The sequence below is a fragment of the Paraphaeosphaeria sporulosa genome (genome assembly GCF_001642045.1).
Source record: "Paraphaeosphaeria sporulosa strain AP3s5-JAC2a unplaced genomic scaffold CC84scaffold_1, whole genome shotgun sequence".
Classification (NCBI taxonomy): Eukaryota; Fungi; Ascomycota; class Dothideomycetes; order Pleosporales; family Didymosphaeriaceae; genus Paraphaeosphaeria; species Paraphaeosphaeria sporulosa.
Window position 1 is genome coordinate 2633676 of NW_017253360.1, and position 15971 is coordinate 2649646.

General features: G+C 55.2%; 7 protein-coding genes across 7 annotated transcripts; 4 read left to right on the top strand and 3 right to left on the bottom strand.

The window, feature by feature from the left end:
• Nucleotides 1-765: 765 nt before the first annotated feature.
• CC84DRAFT_1159461 (translation elongation factor 1-alpha) lies at nucleotides 766-2867 on the top strand. Its single transcript, XM_018177241.1, has 5 exons — nucleotides 766-783; nucleotides 837-887; nucleotides 970-1040; nucleotides 1097-1152; nucleotides 1431-2867. The coding sequence occupies exons 2-5, from the start codon at nucleotides 883-885 to the stop codon at nucleotides 2673-2675; spliced, it is 1377 nt and encodes a 458-aa protein (XP_018042454.1). The 5' UTR covers nucleotides 766-783; nucleotides 837-882; the 3' UTR covers nucleotides 2676-2867.
• Nucleotides 2868-3184: 317 nt separating this feature from the next.
• Nucleotides 3185-3663, bottom strand: CC84DRAFT_1159462 (uncharacterized protein). Its single transcript, XM_018177242.1, has 2 exons — nucleotides 3574-3663; nucleotides 3185-3474 (listed from the first exon to the last, which is right to left on the bottom strand). Exons 1-2 carry the CDS (start codon nucleotides 3650-3652, stop codon nucleotides 3308-3310), a joined length of 246 nt encoding a protein of 81 aa, XP_018042455.1. The 5' UTR covers nucleotides 3653-3663; the 3' UTR covers nucleotides 3185-3307.
• Nucleotides 3664-3915: 252 nt separating this feature from the next.
• CC84DRAFT_1079256 (uncharacterized protein) lies at nucleotides 3916-4446 on the bottom strand (the record flags this gene model as incomplete). The annotated part of the gene is made up of 3 exons (XM_018173839.1): nucleotides 3916-4174; nucleotides 4238-4323; nucleotides 4375-4446. Coding segments are annotated over 3 exons (417 nt in total), but the record flags the coding sequence as incomplete, so codon positions are not given.
• Nucleotides 4447-4722: 276 nt separating this feature from the next.
• Nucleotides 4723-6430, top strand: CC84DRAFT_1170888 (uncharacterized protein; the record flags this gene model as incomplete). The annotated part of the gene is made up of 4 exons (XM_018179880.1): nucleotides 4723-5058; nucleotides 5115-5315; nucleotides 5370-6339; nucleotides 6375-6430. The coding sequence occupies 4 exons, from the start codon at nucleotides 4723-4725 to the stop codon at nucleotides 6428-6430; spliced, it is 1563 nt and encodes a 520-aa protein (XP_018042457.1).
• A 500-nt stretch (nucleotides 6431-6930) lies between these two features.
• Nucleotides 6931-7669, bottom strand: CC84DRAFT_67017 (uncharacterized protein). Its single transcript, XM_018187080.1, has one exon. It carries the CDS (start codon nucleotides 7442-7444, stop codon nucleotides 7055-7057), a length of 390 nt encoding a protein of 129 aa, XP_018042458.1. The 5' UTR covers nucleotides 7445-7669; the 3' UTR covers nucleotides 6931-7054.
• CC84DRAFT_1134396 (Pkinase-domain-containing protein) lies at nucleotides 7426-11672 on the top strand. The gene is made up of 3 exons (XM_018176022.1): nucleotides 7426-7877; nucleotides 7934-10953; nucleotides 11003-11672. Exons 1-3 carry the CDS (start codon nucleotides 7666-7668, stop codon nucleotides 11278-11280), a joined length of 3510 nt encoding a protein of 1169 aa, XP_018042459.1. The 5' UTR covers nucleotides 7426-7665; the 3' UTR covers nucleotides 11281-11672.
• A 394-nt stretch (nucleotides 11673-12066) lies between these two features.
• On the top strand, nucleotides 12067-13143 carry CC84DRAFT_1211701 (uncharacterized protein; the record flags this gene model as incomplete). Its single annotated transcript, XM_018182394.1, has 2 exons — nucleotides 12067-12208; nucleotides 12851-13143. 2 exons carry the CDS (start codon nucleotides 12067-12069, stop codon nucleotides 13141-13143), a joined length of 435 nt encoding a protein of 144 aa, XP_018042460.1.
• Nucleotides 13144-15971: the final 2828 nt, after the last annotated feature.

Genomic DNA, 15971 nt, shown 5'->3' on the forward strand with positions numbered 1-15971 from the left:
GCGAGTCTCACGTCTGAGAGCTGAGGGCGACGGCTGAAACCTGTTGGAGGTGAGTCAACAGAAAGGGCGGCGCGGCCTGTATGAAAGGAGTTCAATGATGGTCCAAACCACTTGATGCCCCGCATCAGCGTCAAAGACGAGAATATCGAGATCGAACTTGGAAGGTGCCGCGGCAAAAGTGCATCTAGCATCAGAATCGAGAGTAAAGAGTTTCAGAGGTCAAAGTGGGCTGATGACGCTGGAAGCGCCACAACAGCAAAGACCGTCCATCCCACTGTAGTGGGGCAATGCAAGAGATACCCCGCCAAAAGATTTGGGTCGTCGTTATCACGGGGTTCACCGGCCGCGGGCATGCTTCGCGAAATGGATTGAAGAAACGACGTGTACCGCGCGCACTGGAGATAAAACTCTGGTCAAGCTTAGGCTCTGGCAGAAGTGGTGAGCTAGGAAGGGACGGTGCGGTGCGTAGTTCCTTCATGAAGCAAATGTCCGTCTGTGGCGACTAGATCTGCGGGCGGTGGGCTGAATGGGTCTGTGGGCCAATGACAGGGTGATAATCTGCCGTATCTGGCCTCGAGCGCAGAGTGAGAGAGCCCAACAGCGAGGCTGGGGGCGGTTGCTGTGACACTTTGCAAAATCTGAGTGAAGGTCCGTGCGTCGTTAGGCTGCCCCGCGCCGGCCTTCAGCGTCCCGCCACTCTCTCACGCCTTAAATTCGCACAGATCTTGCAATCTTTTCACACTTTCGTCCTCTCACACCGTCAAACATTAAGCTTTGATATCTGTTAGTCTGCCCTCACACCATCGCCTTGTACGCCTCACTGATTCCCTCTGCAGGAGATCTTAAGACTTTCTTACTTCCACATTTCAAAAAACCGACATCATGGGGTACGTTGACCACTCTCAGCTGCTCGCTGCCACGCAGCAGCCGCACGGCTTTGTCACAGGCATCTGCTAACGAGCACTGCAGTAAAGAGAAGACTCATATCAACGTCGTCGTTATCGGCCACGTCGACTCTGGCAAGTCGACGACCACCGGTCGTAAGCATACCTTCGAACGATAGCGGGGTATGGATATGGGCTCACAACGGATACAGACTTGATCTACAAGTGCGGTGGTATTGACTCCCGTACCATCGAGAAGTTCGAGAAGGTACGCACACACCCTTCACTTTTCTGCGGCATGGCTTTCAGTTGTTTCCGCGATGCGCCGGCCAGCTCTCTGGCTCATCGGGCTGAGGGACAATTTGGGCGCTTAGGTGGGGTTGTGCGAAATTTTCGCGCTAGCCCATTTAGGTAGCTCGCCAACTATGACGCACAGTGGATGGCTTGCAGCAGCAAAATCATCCACAGCGATCATCAGTTGCCGACGCCTTGCTACATTCTTCCTAATGTCTTCCCACCTGCTCATGCCACTGACTCGCCATACAGGAAGCCGCCGAACTCGGCAAGGGTTCCTTCAAGTACGCATGGGTCCTTGACAAGTTGAAGGCTGAGCGTGAGCGTGGTATCACCATCGATATCGCCCTCTGGAAGTTCGAGACGCCCAAGTACTATGTTACTGTCATCGACGCCCCCGGTCACCGTGATTTCATCAAGAACATGATCACTGGTACCTCGCAGGCTGACTGCGCCATTCTCATCATTGCCGCCGGTACTGGTGAGTTCGAGGCTGGTATCTCCAAGGATGGCCAGACCCGTGAGCACGCCCTGCTCGCCTACACCCTCGGTGTCAAGCAGCTCATCGTCGCCATCAACAAGATGGACACCACCAAGTGGTCCGAGGAGCGCTTCAACGAGATCATCAAGGAGACCTCTTCCTTCATCAAGAAGGTCGGCTACAACCCCAAGCACGTTCCCTTCGTGCCCATCTCCGGCTTCAACGGTGACAACATGATCGACGTTTCCTCCAACTGCCCCTGGTACAAGGGTTGGGAGAAGGAGACCAAGACCAAGGCCACCGGAAAGACTCTCCTCGAGGCCATTGATGCCATTGACAACCCCGTCCGTCCCTCCGACAAGCCTCTCCGTCTTCCCCTCCAGGATGTCTACAAGATTGGCGGTATTGGCACGGTCCCTGTCGGTCGTGTTGAGACCGGTGTCATTAAGCCCGGTATGGTCGTCACCTTCGCCCCCGCTGGTGTGACCACTGAGGTCAAGTCCGTCGAGATGCACCACGAGCAGCTCACCGAGGGTGTCCCCGGTGACAACGTCGGCTTCAACGTCAAGAACGTCTCCGTCAAGGAGATCCGTCGTGGCAACGTTGCCGGTGACTCCAAGAACGACCCCCCCAAGGGTGCTGAGTCCTTCAACGCTCAGGTCATCGTCCTCAACCACCCCGGTCAGGTCGGTGCTGGTTACGCTCCCGTTCTTGACTGCCACACTGCCCACATTGCTTGCAAGTTCGCCGAGCTTCTCGAGAAGATTGACCGCCGTACCGGCAAGTCTACCGAGTCCAGCCCCAAGTTCATCAAGTCTGGTGACGCTGCTATCGTCAAGATGATTCCCTCCAAGCCTATGTGCGTTGAGGCTTTCACCGAGTACCCCCCTCTTGGTCGTTTCGCCGTCCGTGACATGCGTCAGACCGTCGCTGTCGGTGTCATCAAGTCCGTCGTCAAGGCCGACAAGGGTGCAGGCAAGGTCACCAAGGCCGCACAGAAGGCTTCCAAGAAATAAGCGATTCCAATACCCATGGCTTGTTTCTTCCTTCAAAAAGTCTCTAGATATCCGATTCTGGGGATGTGGTGGCTGAGGCCACTATGAGTTATGGCTGCAATGATGCATAATGGAATAGGCGGTTCTGGCGTTGTCCTTCCGTAGATTTCATGTCATGATAACAAATGAATCGAATGGGTTGGACAAAATAAATCATATGCCTGGTGCCCTAATGCTGTGATATTATAATGTGAAATTGTCCCATTCTTCGCATCATCGTCATACAATTCTGATCCATGTCTACCACCTTCATCGTGACATGTGTACCTTTGATGTCAATTGTCCTTCTGTGTGCACTTTCTATCTATATATTATATTATGTGGACTGCCAGATATCAAGGCTTATGTAAGATGACGTGAGGACGAGATGGAGAAGTGGTTCAAGAGAAGGGCGGGCTTGAAGGGAAGGCTCGAAGCTGGGTCCCGCAAGTGAGCAGGGCTTGCCTCATGTTACAAGCTCGTATCCATGACCACTGAGCAGTGCACACACATCCATAGATGAACACGGGACACGAGCGACAAGACAGGCAGTCGTAACAGAGTCCTCCTAGCTAGCAGCACGGCTCTCACATCAAGTTTCTGACCTGCTCCTCTCACCACTCGTAAAACTGTGCGCTGACGCTGTTTCCCTTGCCCTCCTTCGCGACTGTGCTCGCATGAATGTGCTCAGAAGATACATTTCCTTTCCTCCCCGGCGGAATCACAAAATCGCCGTCTTCCACACTCGGAGCGATGTCCGCAAAGAGCTCGATATACGCACCTGACGACAGCCATAGTCAGCACACAACCAAGCTGCTCCACAGATAAGTGCACTCATCGTACTTCTCCTTCTTATCCTGCCTGTCTAGATCCAACTTACCGACGCCGGCAGTGTCGTCCTCACGTTCCCGGGATCCACACAAACATACAGCACGTCCGCCGTATTCCTTGATCTCCATCCGTGCTCATCCACCCTGTCTACTGCCTTGTGCCTCATTGCGAATTCATGCGCGAGCAGGTACACATCGGCTTTACTCTGCATGTAACCCCCCATGCCCCTCAGCTGGTCTGGCTGCTACCTTCGCTTCTCTTTCGCAGGGATGAGCTGTACGCTGCCCGGAGGCGTTGGAAACTTGAGAAGGGAGGGCACGTAAATGATGCGGATAGAAGTGTTCACGTGGCAGAAGTGCGTGGCAGTGCGGTGCATTAGTGGGTACAGAAACTACGTCAGGAGGAAGGGCGCGAGGCAATCAGTGCGCATAGTGGGGTCGCCGTCGTTGCTCTCCGCAGTGCCGTCTAGGTTAAGGAAGAGTACATCTAGGCGGTGGTTCTCCTTGCGGAAGCAATCAACGGCGGGTTTGACGGTGGCGAGGTCTGCGAGATTGGCAAGGAAGGGCTTGAGTGTGCCTAGGGAGGTGGGATCGGAGGCGGTGATTGTGTTGCGGGCTGCTTGGAAATTATGGAGGGATATCAGTAGGACTCTTGTGGGAGAGACCGTTTATGGTCGATATATGGGAGCTGCGTACCAAGAGAGAGTTGGCGACCCAATGTAGACGGTGGCATGTAGTCCGTAGAGTATTTTTGCAAGTGCGAGGCCAGTGCCAGATGTTGCGCTGATTGTCATGTAGACCTGCCTTTGGTATTACGATAGCTTGTCGTGTTCACGAATTGAGGTGCATACTCTACCAGAAAGGTCAATTATGCGTTCCTCTGTGAACTTTGGGGCCGGCGGAAACAGTGAAGTATACATGCTTTTAGATGCTGGTGGCTAAACTTCAGCTTGTCTGCAGGTGCATTAAACGCAGCGCAGTCAGGCGATTTGGACCGTATGATATGGAGTCTGACCTGGCTTGATTCGTCGACCACATACATATGTAGCAAGTAGTATGGTAGTTTTGATTATGTCGACTGATCCGTAGAGTATGGAGAGGCGGACGCGCCGCTCGTGAGTTTGTCTTTTCCTAGCCTAGCGCCATTCGCTACTTCCCAGATCCTCCGTCACTCAGTCAACACCACAGCACCCGTGAAGATGTCCGCGGACCTCTTTGCAGAGTTTGGATCTTCATCCAATTCGAGTGCACCTCCGAACCAGCAGGCAAAGCAGCCAGGGAGCCAGGGAGCACCGGCATTCAGCTTTTTCGACGATTTTGCGGCACCACCAGCCCCATCACAGGCGACACATCAGTCCGCAGCACCTACCACACACCCGCAACAAGACGATGGCGACAACGACGACTGGGGTGACTTTGAAGGCAGTGCTTCGTCTTTTGAACCACCTCCACTGGTAAAGCAGGATTCCTTCGCATTCGTAGCTTCCCAAGCCACCAGAGCACGTGCGCCGACATTGCCACCAACATTGGAAAATGTGAGTTTCTGAAGACGAATGTAACTTTGGGGGATATTCACTGAATGTAAATGCAGGATGATTTTTTTCCCTCTTCTACACCACAGCCTGCACAGACAACATGGCAGAGAGCACCTGTTGTGAAAGCGAAGAGGTCCACGGACCCTAGCGTCTTGTTCGATGCAGAAGATGACTTTGGTGAAGACGACTTTGGAGATTTCGAGGAACCGGAAGCATCTGAAACACAGTCCAACACTGCACAGATAGCTTCCGTCGGAGTGAGTCCTTCAGACAGTAAGCATAGTGCATCTGCTCATCCTGTTGCATTCTAGATCGCGGATTTACTCGGAGATCTGGATCTGTCCCAACCGGCGGCTCTATCTAGCAAGCAACAACATGCTGCGAGCCACAAAGCATCAGCATTGACCTCTTTGAAAGGTCCTGCTGGCGGATTTGGCTCGGTAACCCCCAGTCAGCGTTCAAGAGCTACGCCTACCCCTCCAGCATCGAAAGAGGAAGAATCGTGGGACACATTCGACGACTGGGAAGCATCTATACCCACTAAAGCACCTGCAAAGACTTCCGCAAGACCGCCCCAGAAGAGTAAAGACATCACTGTGAGGCCCAAATCTGGTCCTTCACCAGCACCCATCTTATCGCCGACATTCGACGATCCGCAAGCTGGAGAGCTCCCACCTACGAATGTACCACCGCCAGCCGTATTACTTACGCTGTTTCCTCTTCTCTTTGCTGATGCTCAAGAGAAACTCTTCAAGCCCATGGCAGCACAAACGCTTCCGATGCGCAACAAGGTGCTAGCGGAGCCAGCCACAATCACCTACCTGCAGGGCTACATGATGCTAGGCTCGGTCGCAGCACATATCATAGCCGGGCGCAAGCTCCGGTGGAAGCGAGACCAGCATCTCTCGCAGGGAATGCGCATAGGTCCCGCATCGTCCCGCGCCACGTCGGGCATGAAGCTCTCCAGCATCGACAAGAGCGAAAACATGAAGGAGGAACGGGAAGCATCGGACGTGGTGCGAGTGTGGAAAGATCAGGTAGGCAGGCTACGGCATGTTGTCTCAGCCGCAAACCAGATCAGAGCGGGCTCGCTGGGCGCTGTGCCAGATATTCAGGAAACGATGCCTGTCAAGGTGCTGAAACAGGGCGAGGGTGGTGTCCCCGCAAAAGAGCCTTGCATGTTGTGCGGGCTGAAGAGAGACGAGCGGGTTGGAGCTGTAGATCAGGGCGTCGAGGACAGCTTTGGGGAGTGGTGGGTTGATCAGGTCAACATGCATCGTAGTATGTCCATGTTTGTTCTTGACTTTGAAAAGCAGGTGCTGACTTTGGGCAGGCTGTCGGAACTTCTGGGGCGAACATCGAGACCGCCTGAGGCAGCGGTGAACATAGCTTGAGCAATGCATTGATTGCCATGCTACATGGAAATGTATACGAAGCACTGGAAGACGACGGCAGCGTTGAACCACGTGCAAGCTAGTCAACCAATAGCCTGGCGCGGGGAAAGCGGGCGGGCTGCATGGCAAACGCAATCAACAAAATTTGCTGCAGACGCCCAGGCTCGTGAAGACCCGTGAAGACCCTGTGAAGATAGGCTAGATTCTGTTGGTCACGCCCCGCGACTCAACGCATGGTTCGCGGCGCGGGTGGCTTTTTGATGCTGAGCCAAAGCAGGCGTCGAAAAATGTCAATTCGTCAGCATACAGCAGGCTTGCCAAGTAGGTACAGGTCAACGTCGGCGTCGGTGGCATGTTGGGCTGCGGAGGCAAAGAATGCAGCGGAGATGCTGCGGCGCGTCTGGCGCGTGGATAGCAAGAGTGCAGCGGTCATGGCTGCCGAGTGAGAGGGCTCTGGGTCACCTGGTTTGGGTCTTGGACTTTTCCGGCGCGGGATGTCTGTGCGGAAGGACGTGGGCGTAGTGAATATCAGATGGACTAGCTGCAGGGCGGCGGCCACCACAAGCCCCTCCAGCAGAGATCAGACAATTGCGACTGCTGTCTCACTCTCCCGCATTGCACGGTCTGTCTGCCTCTGTCTTGACCTGCCCGCGCGCTTCGAAGCAGGCCCGCCACCCAGCCCGCGCGACTCGGCAGCATCCTTCCCTTCCCCGCGATCTGCTCTGCCACTGCCGCCCTGCATCTGCACCGTAGCCCAAGCGCCAGTACCGCTCGCGACACACTTTTCTCTGCCGCAATTGGAGTTGTGACATTGGCTGAGCACAACGAGCACTGCCGTTACTGTGACTTCTGCGTCCTGCCACTAGACCCGAGGCACAAGCCGGCCGCTGTGAGGCACCCGAGGGAATGAGCCAGCCACGAAGAGATGGTGAGTCGTAAGCGTCTGATGACCCTCCAGGCCCGTCACGCAGCGCGCGCTGCTGTCCTACCATGGCGCGTGGGAGAGCCTGGGGCCTTCACCGCTCCATGGGTGCCCGTTCCGAGCGCGCCGAAAGCGTTCCGTGGACGGACGTGCTATCTATCCCGCTGCATGCACCGCACAAGACGAGGACAAGAAGACGAGTGCCCCGGCACCCGTTGCACCTTCCTCGCCCGCCTCGTTTGACCCGACCCGCACGCGCCTTCCTCCTCCACCTCCCGCCCATTGCTGCACATGAACTTGTCGGCTGATTTCACCCCGCCAGGTCACGAAGAACCACTGTCGTCGCTGCCGGAGCTCACCCGCTTCATCACCGCCCCCGAACATGCCTCGCTGCCCAAGAACAAGAGCACGAGCAACCTGCTCGCACAGCGCTCGCCGGCGAGCCTGTCTGTGAATACCAAACGCATGAGCATCGACGCGGGGCAGCTGGACAGGATGGCCCGGTAGGTGCCTGGCAGTGAATGGCTACGCTGTCCGCCAACATGCTTACACTGCCCAGCTCACCCATCGTCCCCGAACATGAACACGGCCTGGGAGCGTCCGGCCTCCGCCGCATACGCCAGCAGGGCCCAGGCTCCCGCGGCGTCTCTGCACACCGCGCTGCCTCGCTGAACATCAATCCTACGCCGCCCGCGTCGAGACATCCCTCCTCCTCCGCGCCGACCGCCCCAAGCTCCCCCACGCTCGCCTTCGGAGAGGACCTCACCCGCTTCCCCAGCGAGTCGCTGCACTCCTTTTCGTTTGCAACCCAGTCTGACGAGTTCATGCACAATCGCCAGAACGTCCTGAAGCGGTCCATAGACTTCATGCAGAACAAGCTGGGCTGGGCAGCTACCAATCCCGGCATTGCACAGGCCCAGGCAAAGATTAGCGGAGATCAAGAGGTCCAGAGCATGATCGAGCTGCTGACCCGAGCCAACCTGATCGGCAGCGATGCCGCAGGTGCTCATGGTCTGGGAACCCTTGGGCCGATGACTGGGCCTGCTGAGATGGATGGAGAGAACCTGTTCGAGAAGAGCTTCGTCGAAATACAGAGGTCGCAAAGTCCCGTGAGCATCCTAAGCTCTGCCCGGTCACCAACCCTCAAGTCTCCCATGGATATACGAAACGGCGACGCTACCGACGAGAACCTCGACGCAAGAAGCAGTTCTGTCTCTGATCAGACCTCCGAAGCCTCAAGTCAACGAATGGGCGCCTCGCCACCACCGCCGCAAAGACCCCAACGCGCAGCACTGAAGCGAACACTTACCGATGTGGCACCACTTTCGATACAACATCAGCTGAACGATGCCCTGGCCCAGCCCTATCGCCTAGGCGACCAGGATTTTACCAACCAGCTCATGTCTCCGACCGTCCCTACTGCGACACCCATTTCTAGCTTTCCAGGCCCGCATTCAGCAGGCCCCGCTCCCCACGGCCAACACGGCAGTCGCTGGGCCCCAGCTGCGCAAGCAATCTTCACTACCGAGGCCACAGCCCCTTGGACCATCACCGCCGCCAACGACCTCGCATGCCTAGTGTTCGGGGTGACACGAGCGGAGGTTCGGAAGCTGGGCATACTGGAAGTCGTTCGAGAAGAACGGCGGAAATGGCTTGAGGATAAGCTGCGGGACCCACAAGTCGGATCAAAGGCATCCCGGGATCCGCACAATCAAAGTCAGCCATCCCCCCCTGCTCCGACGACCACATTGAAAGTTGGTAACGGCGTTACAGCGAGGCTACTCAGCAAGCCTTCGTCGCGGCAAGTTGCCCAGAATAAGAACCGCCGTGCACAGACTGATGACGGGAGCGGCTCGTCATATGCTCAGAAGCCTACCCCCAAGGCAGTCTCGCACCATGAATCCAAGCCTTCGAGGGGAGTTTTACTGTGCGGTGATGTAGTGCCGATTCAAAAGCGGAACGGCGCGACAGGTAGTGCTAGTTTGTGGGTCAAGGAAAAACGAGGTGGTCTAATCTGGGTACTGGAAGAGATCGCGGAAGACGTCGTGGAAATTAACGTCGATGAAGTAGGATGTGTGGTGAAAGGAGTTGGCGCCATGGAAGCGGTATTTGGCAGCGATCGGTTACGGAGAGGCATGGACCTCAGCCGTCTTATACCGGCAATCCCAAGGGTCCAAGGAGTCTATACCGGGGCTTTGGACTACGACAAAATCGCCGAACTCCGCAACTTCACCGCTCGGACAGCGAACAGCATAAATATACCCGTAACAGTCGAAGCCCTAGTTAGCGAGCCCACCTTCCGTGTCTCGAGCTTTCCTCACATCGCTGGTATAGTCGTGTTATCGGCATCGGACCTTACCATCGGCAGCTCCAATACAGTCTTCACGTCGGCCTTGTTCGGACAGGCAAAGCCTGACGGTCTCCACATCACGCAGCTGATACCCGGCTTTGACAAAATTCTCAATGTGATGACGGATGAAGACAATGTAGAGCTTGTGGATGGAATCGTCATTCCAGAGCATAGTTTCCGGCGGGCGCGAGCACTCTTGGCTATGCGAGAGGGGCGTGGCGATGCAGCGACGCTTTTCCTCAAACCCAGCGGGCTTCCAGCGCTCCACCGGGACGGCACCGACATTATGGTAGACGTGCAGATGAGAGTCGTGAAGAGCGAGAAAAAACCACTGTTCGACGAGCAAGTCATCGAGGAAGAGAATGCCACGCCCAGCCAAACACCAATCGCGGAACTGGTATTTGCGTTGTGGATCACATATTCCAGACAATTGCATGCGGCTAATCAGGGTGTCGGCCCTATTACACCTCTCGTGTCACGACCAGGCACGCCTCCACACCAACCCTCACCCGGACAATCAACCTTAATCAACACTGAGGAAACTGAATTTGAACAAATGACGACCGACACGCACGTCTCTTTGCTAACGCAACAACTCCAACAAGCCAACCAATCTGCTTCTTCCACCGAACCACGCACGACAACACCGCTCGAGGTCGCGAAGGAAGTCGACGAGCCGCCTCAGAAGAAGACCATCAACGACTTCGTGGTGATTGAAGATATGGGACAGGGCGCGTACGGCCAAGTCAAGCTGTGTCGATCCAAGGGGCACAGCAGCAAGAAGTCTGTCATCAAGTACGTGACGAAGCGACGGATCCTTGTCGACACTTGGACGCGCGACCGTCGGCTCGGCACAGTACCCTTGGAGATTCATGTTTTGGATTATCTACGGAGAGACGGCTTCAAACACCCTAACATTGTGGAGATGACCGATTTCTTCGAAGACGATGTCAACTACTACATTGAGATGGTACCGCACGGTCTACCAGGCATGGATCTATTCGACTATATCGAACTTCGCGTCAACATGGAGGAGAAGGAATGCCGAAAGATCTTCGTACAGGTGGCGGATGCGGTGCATCACCTGCACACGAAAGCAAAGGTAGTACATCGCGACATCAAAGACGAGAACGTCATCTTGGACGGAGAGGGCAACATCAAGTTGATCGACTTCGGTAGCGCAGCGTACATCAAGAGCGGGCCCTTTGATGTTTTTGTTGGGACTATTGGTGAGTATTGTGCTCTCCTCACTGTGGCTTGAACTGACTTCCTCGACAGATTACGCTGCTCCCGAAGTTCTCGCTGGCAAGGCATACCGCGGCAAAGAACAGGACGTCTGGGCCCTCGGTATCCTCCTTTACACCATCGTATACAAGGAAAACCCATTCTACAGCATCGACGAGATCATGGATCACGACTTGCGCGTCCCCTACATCATGTCCGAAGAGAATCTCGACTTGATCCGACTCATGCTCGACCGCGACGTCGAGCGACGCATTACTATTTCTCAGGTCTTGGAGCATCCTTGGTGTCAGATGACGGATGGCGCTTCATGAGCGTTTGACCGTGCAAGCACTTAGAGATAGAAGAGGTGGTCTGCAATTTGCAGCTACCGAATGCATGGCGATGAGTGGCGCAGGCATATAGAGAAACGACCAAATGATGAACTGAATGACGATGATTTTCCGGCATTTGAGCACTGGGCTGTTTTGCATGGGTGGGCGGGGTTTGCGCTTGGGTCATGGATGGCCATGACGAGAGGAAAATCATATTCTTGACGGTTGGACGTGGGTGAAAGCTCTTAGACGAAAATGAATACCCGAACGCGTGTATACATGCGGATTGTTTGATTCTCTTCTGAGAGATATCCGCGTGTGCGGCCATGTGGTGGCAACGTGCACCTTTGAAGGATCGTGAGGGAAGGCATATTCGTTGAACTAGTGCCCGTTTTCTTGCTCTGTGAACGCAACAATATTGCATGGTGGTATGCCATTTCACTCCCATGCGCATCTGAACAGGTATGTTCTCGACGTATTTCCACAAATCATAGCTCTCACGCAGCAGCCAAATGCTCGATGTAGCGACCACCGCTAAGTGAACGTACTGACATTGCCTGTTGTGGGTGGCTCGAGACGGACTTGCCATACCGACGACATGGGCGGTGAGGGCTGGTTGCCTTCTTACCGTATCTCGAGAAAACTTCAAAGACCTGTGGATTCCCTAGGGGAATGTCTTGATTCTTCGTCCCTACGTGAGGAAGTAATGGACAGTTGGTAAGGGTTAGTGGCCCTGACCGACGCATCAACTCCACGAAAGCGTGACTGCCTCAAACACCACCCAACATGCCGCCAATGGGCGAATACGACGCCGCCCCGCCACCGTATACCTCGCACTCCATCACCGCAGCCGCTGCAGATGATTCCATTCTCGACAGGTGTGAATGGAGCAGTGCGAAGAACCTGGAACTGCCCACTGCAACGCAGTGTGCGACGCATCTGAAGCTGCTTCATGCGTTTGCGAGATTGAGAAAAGAGGTCGGGTGGTATGAAGGGTTGTATGGGATCAAGTTTGAGGCGGGGACGTAAACGGAGCTCTTGAGGGAGAAGAGGTGAAGTTTGTTTGTAGCGAAGGCGGTGAATAAGTTTGCGAAGTGGTGGGAGAGTTTGCGGAAGGATTGTGAGGTGTGGAATGCGAAGCTTCAGGCGAGCTACTTTGATGTTGCTGCGTTCGTGGAGTCGAAGGAGGCAAGCCGATCACTAGGTGCAAAGTGAAGTTTTGATCCGCCCTTAAGTGGCGAAGTAGCTAACGGAGGGCGTTGAGAAGAATACATAATCGTAAAAGTGCATGCCTCCGCTGGACATGCTGATGGTCTGGAACACCGCGCACACAATCTCCCACTGTACGGAACCATTATGGTTGCCAATGGCGTCTCCGAAGTAACGTACAAAGGCAAGGAGCTCGACAGCTACGATCCTTCTTCACTAAACGAGTGTGCGAGAAGCTGCACAGAATCGACCCCCAATCGCTGCGCAAGGATATCGAACACCTAAACGTCAACTCGGTCAAGAGGGAGTTCAAGAAAATGATGGGGAAGAGGGATATGATTGCTACATTAACTCGTACCAGTACAATACGTTCCACCTCGCACGAGACAGCAAGATCGCGGTCCGCAAGATGCTGAGCCACTACCGTACTGGGACAACTCCAGTCCATTCGTACTCAATCTCATCGGGGAGCCAGCATTAACCAGAGAGATGGTCAAGACGGACTGGCTTCACAGCCTCTCCCTGACCGCCATTATGCACCGCAGCGTCCTGAAGTACCACCGCTCGCTGTGCCCACCCTCAACGTCGACCTCGCCTAGCACACGCACCAGCTCACCGCAAAACCCTACTACAAATATATTCTCTCTGAAATAAACGCTTCGTCAATCACGACGACAAGGTCCCGGGGTCGGACCTCAGTACGGCGTCCATCCGCACGGTGCGGCTCTACGAAAAGAAGTACGGCGCACCATATGCAGAGTGCTTGTGCTGGCACTGCGAGGCTACACGCGAGGAGCGACGCGCCGCGTTGTCCGACCGCGCCCTTGGCCCCCGCCGGACGTCACGCGCATCACAGCGACATTTGAAGTAGCTGCGGCGACTGGTCCGCATACCAGCACACACAATTCCCTCGTCCCAGCTTCAGTGACGCAGCGCCGCACGGAGCTCGACAGGCTCGCCAAGGTGTACACAAAAGTGCGCACACGCTATGAACACAAGAAGCGTGTGGTGCCCGAGAAAGAAACGGATAGCGTGGTATATGTGGGTATCCGGTCGCCCTGCCCGGGTATGTGCGGTACTACAGTGAGTCGACGGCGGCGAGTGACGGGAGTTTGTATGTGGGAGGTGAATGTGTTGCTGGGACGTGCTGTCTGCAGGCGAGTGCTGGCAATTGTGCAGGCGCGGGTAGAACAGTGCCGTTGTGTACGGCGAGCTGTTTTGGGCCGGGGGGTGGTAGGGGGTTAGTTGACGGGTTGTCGATATTGGCTCTCTGAAAGGTGTACAGTACTCCTACGATGTAATAGATTCCCTTTCATAGACCTCGCATTTCTTCTATTTACTCGCGTGGAGCGAGCGCAGTGCAGAGCAACCGAGCTGCATACCATGGATACCATGCAGGACTGTGCCGTCATCCGTGGCTTCCGTATCGACATCCATGCTTCTAGACTTGCAGCACACATTCGTGCGTGCTAATGATCTCACATCGCCTTCTCCACCAAGCATCATGACGTCTCCCCAACTTACCGCCCTGTACCAAAAGCCACACGCCGAGGCGGATGCCCGCGCATGCAGGTCAAGCTTCTATACGGGGCGTCTGCGTCCTGGCATTGTGGCTGCGCAGCACGGGAAGCTTTCTCAGACTTTAGAAATCCAAAGCCCAGGTGCGCGGTGTAATTCCGGTGCTATCAGGTGTAGCGAAACATAGCGAATATGCGGAGACGGGGTTTGAAATAGGAAGTCAGTGGGGGTTGCGCAGCACGTGGCCGTGGACAGGATGAGCATGGTGGCAATGCTGTTTGGTGATGATGCCTGGGTGTGGGAGCGAGAAACGCGAGACGGATCGCCGGTGTTGGCGTTGAGTGCGATTGCGCGTAAGGCTGATCATGGCTGTCTGTGTCTTGCGAAAGAGTACGTGTCTTGGTGCCTTTAGCAGAGTATCGAAGATGAAAGAGATGCGTGTGCACGTTGGCGGACCGTTTGGCTCCGCTGCGGGATGGGTTGGCCCGTGCGAAGAGGTTAGCGGAGAGGAGTCCGGAGTGAACTCTGTGCTGCACGCGGATTGGCTGCCAAGAAAGGAAGTCAGTCGTGAGTACAGGGTTTCCTGGTGAGTGCTGCGAAGTCCCAGTGTAGAGAAAGTGTAGTCGTCTTCGATAAGGGCTTGCATCGCCTGGTCGAATGCATAGCCTAATCAGCTCAGAGTCGTTGGGAAGAGCTGCGCAAGATGGTAGATAGCTCTGCAGGCCAGAGCTCGCAGAAAAGTGGTAGCGACAGAGTCTAGTGAGAATTTTTGTGAACATGTGCAATTGCGATTTACGACAAGCCGACATTTCGCACTGGGGACAGCGCATTGCGCATCAAATGTAGAGCTCGGTTGGGTCTTCGCCAGATTGGCGAGTCGGTCGGAACTCGTTCTGAGACATGGTTAAGGCAGAAGGCTCCCTGGAAGTCACAGTGGGACTATGCAATCTACCGTGATATTCCTTGCGGCCTTCAGGGGCATCCCGTTGCGATCTCAGGCTATTGGGTGCGCTGCCTGACTGTATGCTGACAACATCGTAACCACAGCGTGTAACAGCCCAGCGACAGCATCAGCCATGCTTTCATGGGCAAGTTAGCGCGTTTGGTAAATCTCGTCGAAAACGGAAGTCAGTCTAGAATCCTGGAGTAAGACCGACCAATACACCGTACGATGTCCCAAAATCTCCGGTCGATGCCATGGGCACCTGGCACTTTCAAAGAGTCTGAGAACAGCAGGAAGTGCGCTCAAAGGGGCTTGCGACACACTGCCAGTACATTTTTACCTGCCAATTTGGCCATCCAACAACGGGGACACATGTAGTGCTGAAGGCACGGTGTGTGTAGACCACCAACAGGGTTTGAGACGTGCACAACGTGCGCGATCGACGCCTCCGCGGGACCCACCGCGCAGATCTCTCTTCAACAGCAAACCTACACGCCTCGCCCAGAGCGGTACTCTAGAAGCAGGGTTCTTCGATGGTTGCACGCTGCCCGAGCCAGCTCTGAAATAGCTTCGTTATGATTCGTTGCCTTTTGTCCCGTTTCTTCGAGCTCAGCCTCCACCGCGCGTCTAGCCCAGAATGCCCAGCTACTGCATCATCCCACTGTTCTACAGCATGCGCTCGCATTATTCGCTGCGGTGCAGCCATACCTGAGCCAATGCTGCTCATGACGCGTACATGGGGCTCTGACGTTGGTCAAGCCTCCGTGGAGCGTGGAGAGGGGAGCCGACCGCTTTCGGTTGGAGCACATCGAAAACGGGAACGGAAAATGTCCACGCGTGCAGAGCTCATCTGGAGAAATGCAGTAAATGGCCGGGAACAGAAACGACCTAAGCCCGGGTGGTTGCGTGTGCGCCTGTAAGCCCCGGCGACCGGGGTTGCTTCGGACGGTTATCATTGCTGGGATCGTTTGCGGCAGGTGGATTTAACCAACGGCCACCCCAAATTCAAGTCCTCGCCCGA

Bases quoted from the DNA above. Each gene is read 5' to 3' on its own strand.
- CC84DRAFT_1159461 (XM_018177241.1), top strand. The intron at 1,041-1,096 runs GTAAGCATACCT...CAACGGATACAG, and splicing joins CAAGTCGACGACCACCGGTC to ACTTGATCTACAAGTGCGGT. The intron at 1,153-1,430 runs GTACGCACACAC...CTCGCCATACAG, and splicing joins CCATCGAGAAGTTCGAGAAG to GAAGCCGCCGAACTCGGCAA.
- CC84DRAFT_1159462 (XM_018177242.1), bottom strand. From the start codon at position 3,652: ATGGAGATCAAGGAATACGGCGGACGTGCTGTATGTTTGTGTGGATCC. The intron at 3,475-3,573 runs GTAAGTTGGATC...GGCTGTCGTCAG, and splicing joins GGACGACACTGCCGGCGTCG to GTGCGTATATCGAGCTCTTT.
- CC84DRAFT_67017 (XM_018187080.1), bottom strand. From the start codon at position 7,444: ATGGTAGGACAGCAGCGCGCGCTGCGTGACGGGCCTGGAGGGTCATCA.
- CC84DRAFT_1134396 (XM_018176022.1), top strand. From the start codon at position 7,666: ATGAACTTGTCGGCTGATTTCACCCCGCCAGGTCACGAAGAACCACTG. The intron at 7,878-7,933 runs GTAGGTGCCTGG...TACACTGCCCAG, and splicing joins CAGCTGGACAGGATGGCCCG to CTCACCCATCGTCCCCGAAC. The intron at 10,954-11,002 runs GTGAGTATTGTG...CTTCCTCGACAG, and splicing joins TGTTTTTGTTGGGACTATTG to ATTACGCTGCTCCCGAAGTT.